The sequence below is a fragment of the Octopus bimaculoides genome, chromosome 24 (assembly GCF_001194135.2).
Source record: "Octopus bimaculoides isolate UCB-OBI-ISO-001 chromosome 24, ASM119413v2, whole genome shotgun sequence".
In the NCBI taxonomy this organism is placed as follows: Eukaryota; Metazoa; Mollusca; class Cephalopoda; order Octopoda; family Octopodidae; genus Octopus; species Octopus bimaculoides.
Window position 1 is genome coordinate 32,828,319 of NC_069004.1, and position 2,329 is coordinate 32,830,647.

At 35.1% G+C, this 2,329-nt stretch overlaps 1 protein-coding gene across 1 annotated transcript in view; it reads left to right on the plus strand.

Moving 5' to 3' along the window:
* The window catches only part of LOC106877317 (Fanconi anemia group D2 protein), a 43,714-nt gene that overhangs the window by 16,200 nt on the left and 25,185 nt on the right, over positions 1-2,329 (plus strand). The window contains exons 16-19 of the mRNA XM_014926184.2: positions 402-509; positions 873-922; positions 1,080-1,139; positions 1,830-1,989. Of these exons, the coding sequence (XP_014781670.2) occupies positions 402-509; positions 873-922; positions 1,080-1,139; positions 1,830-1,989 (378 nt within the window). The remainder of the gene's footprint in view (positions 1-401; positions 510-872; positions 923-1,079; positions 1,140-1,829; positions 1,990-2,329) is intronic.

Below are 2,329 nucleotides of genomic sequence, written 5' to 3' on the forward strand. Positions count from 1 at the left end.
GGCAAACAGGACACAGTCGTGTGTCGATAAGCCAGCTGGAGGAGATGTCCTCCTGGGGCTAAAAGCAACAGTAACATCCACCCCTAGGGGTCAGCCACACTTAAGTGGCAATATACTACACTTTATCGTGCAGTTACTGTTAATACTTCATTTAGAGAATTAACATTGCTTATATATATATATATATGTTTAAAACTTGTTCATTTTCTGCATGTCTTTAACCCTTTCATTACTAGATTTCTGTTGAGATGCTCTGTGTTTCTTTCAATTAATTTTAAATATAACAAAGAATTAAGGAAAACAACTTAGTTATCATTAACCTTGTAAAGGTTCAGGCAGAAGATTTTTTTTTTTTGTTTTTGCATTTCTTTATTGTTAATTTTTATTTCTTCTTCCACCAGGGTCTTCTCGACTATTTCGACAAACTCCATCTCTCTCAAATTCGGAAGTTGTATTCAATCATCAGCCAACTAGCTTTCCATAGTGACCACGATGGCGGACACACAAAAGTAAGTTCCTATGTTCTGATAAATTCAAAATATGTCTAGTCTTGTTATAGAATGATCTGCAGGACGTTAACCCTTTTGTTACCATATTTATTTTGAGATGCTCTATGTTTCTTTCAGTTACTTTAGATATAACAAAGAATTTAGTAAAATAACTTAGTTATCATTAAGCTGGTGTTAGGAACATAAATTGTGACTAAGGTTTGGTGGAAGATTTTAATTCAGAACTTATGAAAACAAGACACATATATACACACACACTTATTCTTTATTAATACTGATGGTCCCATTCACACATTTGTTTATACCTAAGGTATTACAAGTTAATGATAATCTATATTTATTCTTTCTCTCTTTCTCTTGTAGACAGACCTCCACATTGTGGTCAAGAAACAATTAATGAGTAACAAATTAAAGTAAGTACAGATAATTAATTAGTCACTAATTCAATATCATTATTTTAACGTCCACTTTTTCATGTCAGCATAAGTCGGATGACAACTGTACATTTTCACTCAGAAATTTGTTGCCTTGGAAATAATTACGTAAACCATTTTATTCTTTTTCTTGAAGGTATAAACAAAATGGAATCATTGGTGGTGTTATGTTGGTAAAGAACCTTACACCTGTCAGGTAAGTTATTTCATTTGGATCTAGAAACCTACCTTGCATCTCTCAGGTATGTTGTCTCCTTGGGTTTTGAACAACATGCCTGTTGTTGTTTCAATTTGATGAAGATTGCACACCTGTCAGGTATGTTGTATGTAGTTTTGAGTTGGTCAACATCTCACACCTGGCAGGTAAGTTGTGTAATGTTGATCAAGAACCACACATCTGTCTGTAAATTGTTTCGTGCTGGTGAAGACTTTTATATTTGTCAGGTATATTGTGTGGTGCTGATCAACCTCTCACACCTGTCAGGCATATTGTGTGATGTTGGTTAAAACCACCATTGTATTACTGGTACTAGTTTGTGCTTGAGAAGAGTCGTCAAACCAAGTGAAATCATAATTGTGGCCAGTGCCAGTGATATGTAACAGCTCCTGTGCCAGTGGCACGTAAAAGGCACCTTTTCCACTGGCACATAAAAAGCACTTTTACCAGTAACATGTGAAAGCACCAATGTTTTCTTCAAAATATATGTCAGAAGTATAAAGATTTGAATAACTCCTGTGTTTAACTCCATTTCTTAATTTATTTATGTTATATATATATATGTATATATACATATGTACACGTGTGTGTGTGTGTGTATGTGTCAGTTTTGTATGTCTCAACAATTTCCTGCAATTCTTACTGTTTTTGGTTTATTTGCTCCAACAGTGCTGATGATAATTTGGTGACACCTGAAAACGTTAAGGATGCCATTACCCTGTTGCAACTGATGAACACCAGCAGTCTGCAGATGCCCACTGCTCGTGCGCTGTTCATGGACGAGCTGTCCATGGTCATCACCCACACAAAATTACATCTGAAAGTAGAGGTGAGTTCTTTGAGTTCTGACTTCTTCAGTATTTTTGTGTCTTTTGCAGTTGTTAGTGGCAGTGTCTTAACTCTTTTGTTACCATATTTCTGTTGAGATGTTCTGTGTTTCTTTCAATTAATTTTAAATATAACAAAGAATTTAGTAAAACAACTTCGTTATCATTCAGCTGGTGTTAGGAACATAAATTGTGACTAAGGTTTGGTGGAAGATTTTAATTCAAAACTTTTGAAAACAAAGACATTTGTATCACAGAGGCAGTTTCAGCCAGGTTGGTATCAAAAGGGTTAAGCTGATCCTGATCAAGAAAAGACCTATGATCAAAGGTGCTCCATCCATG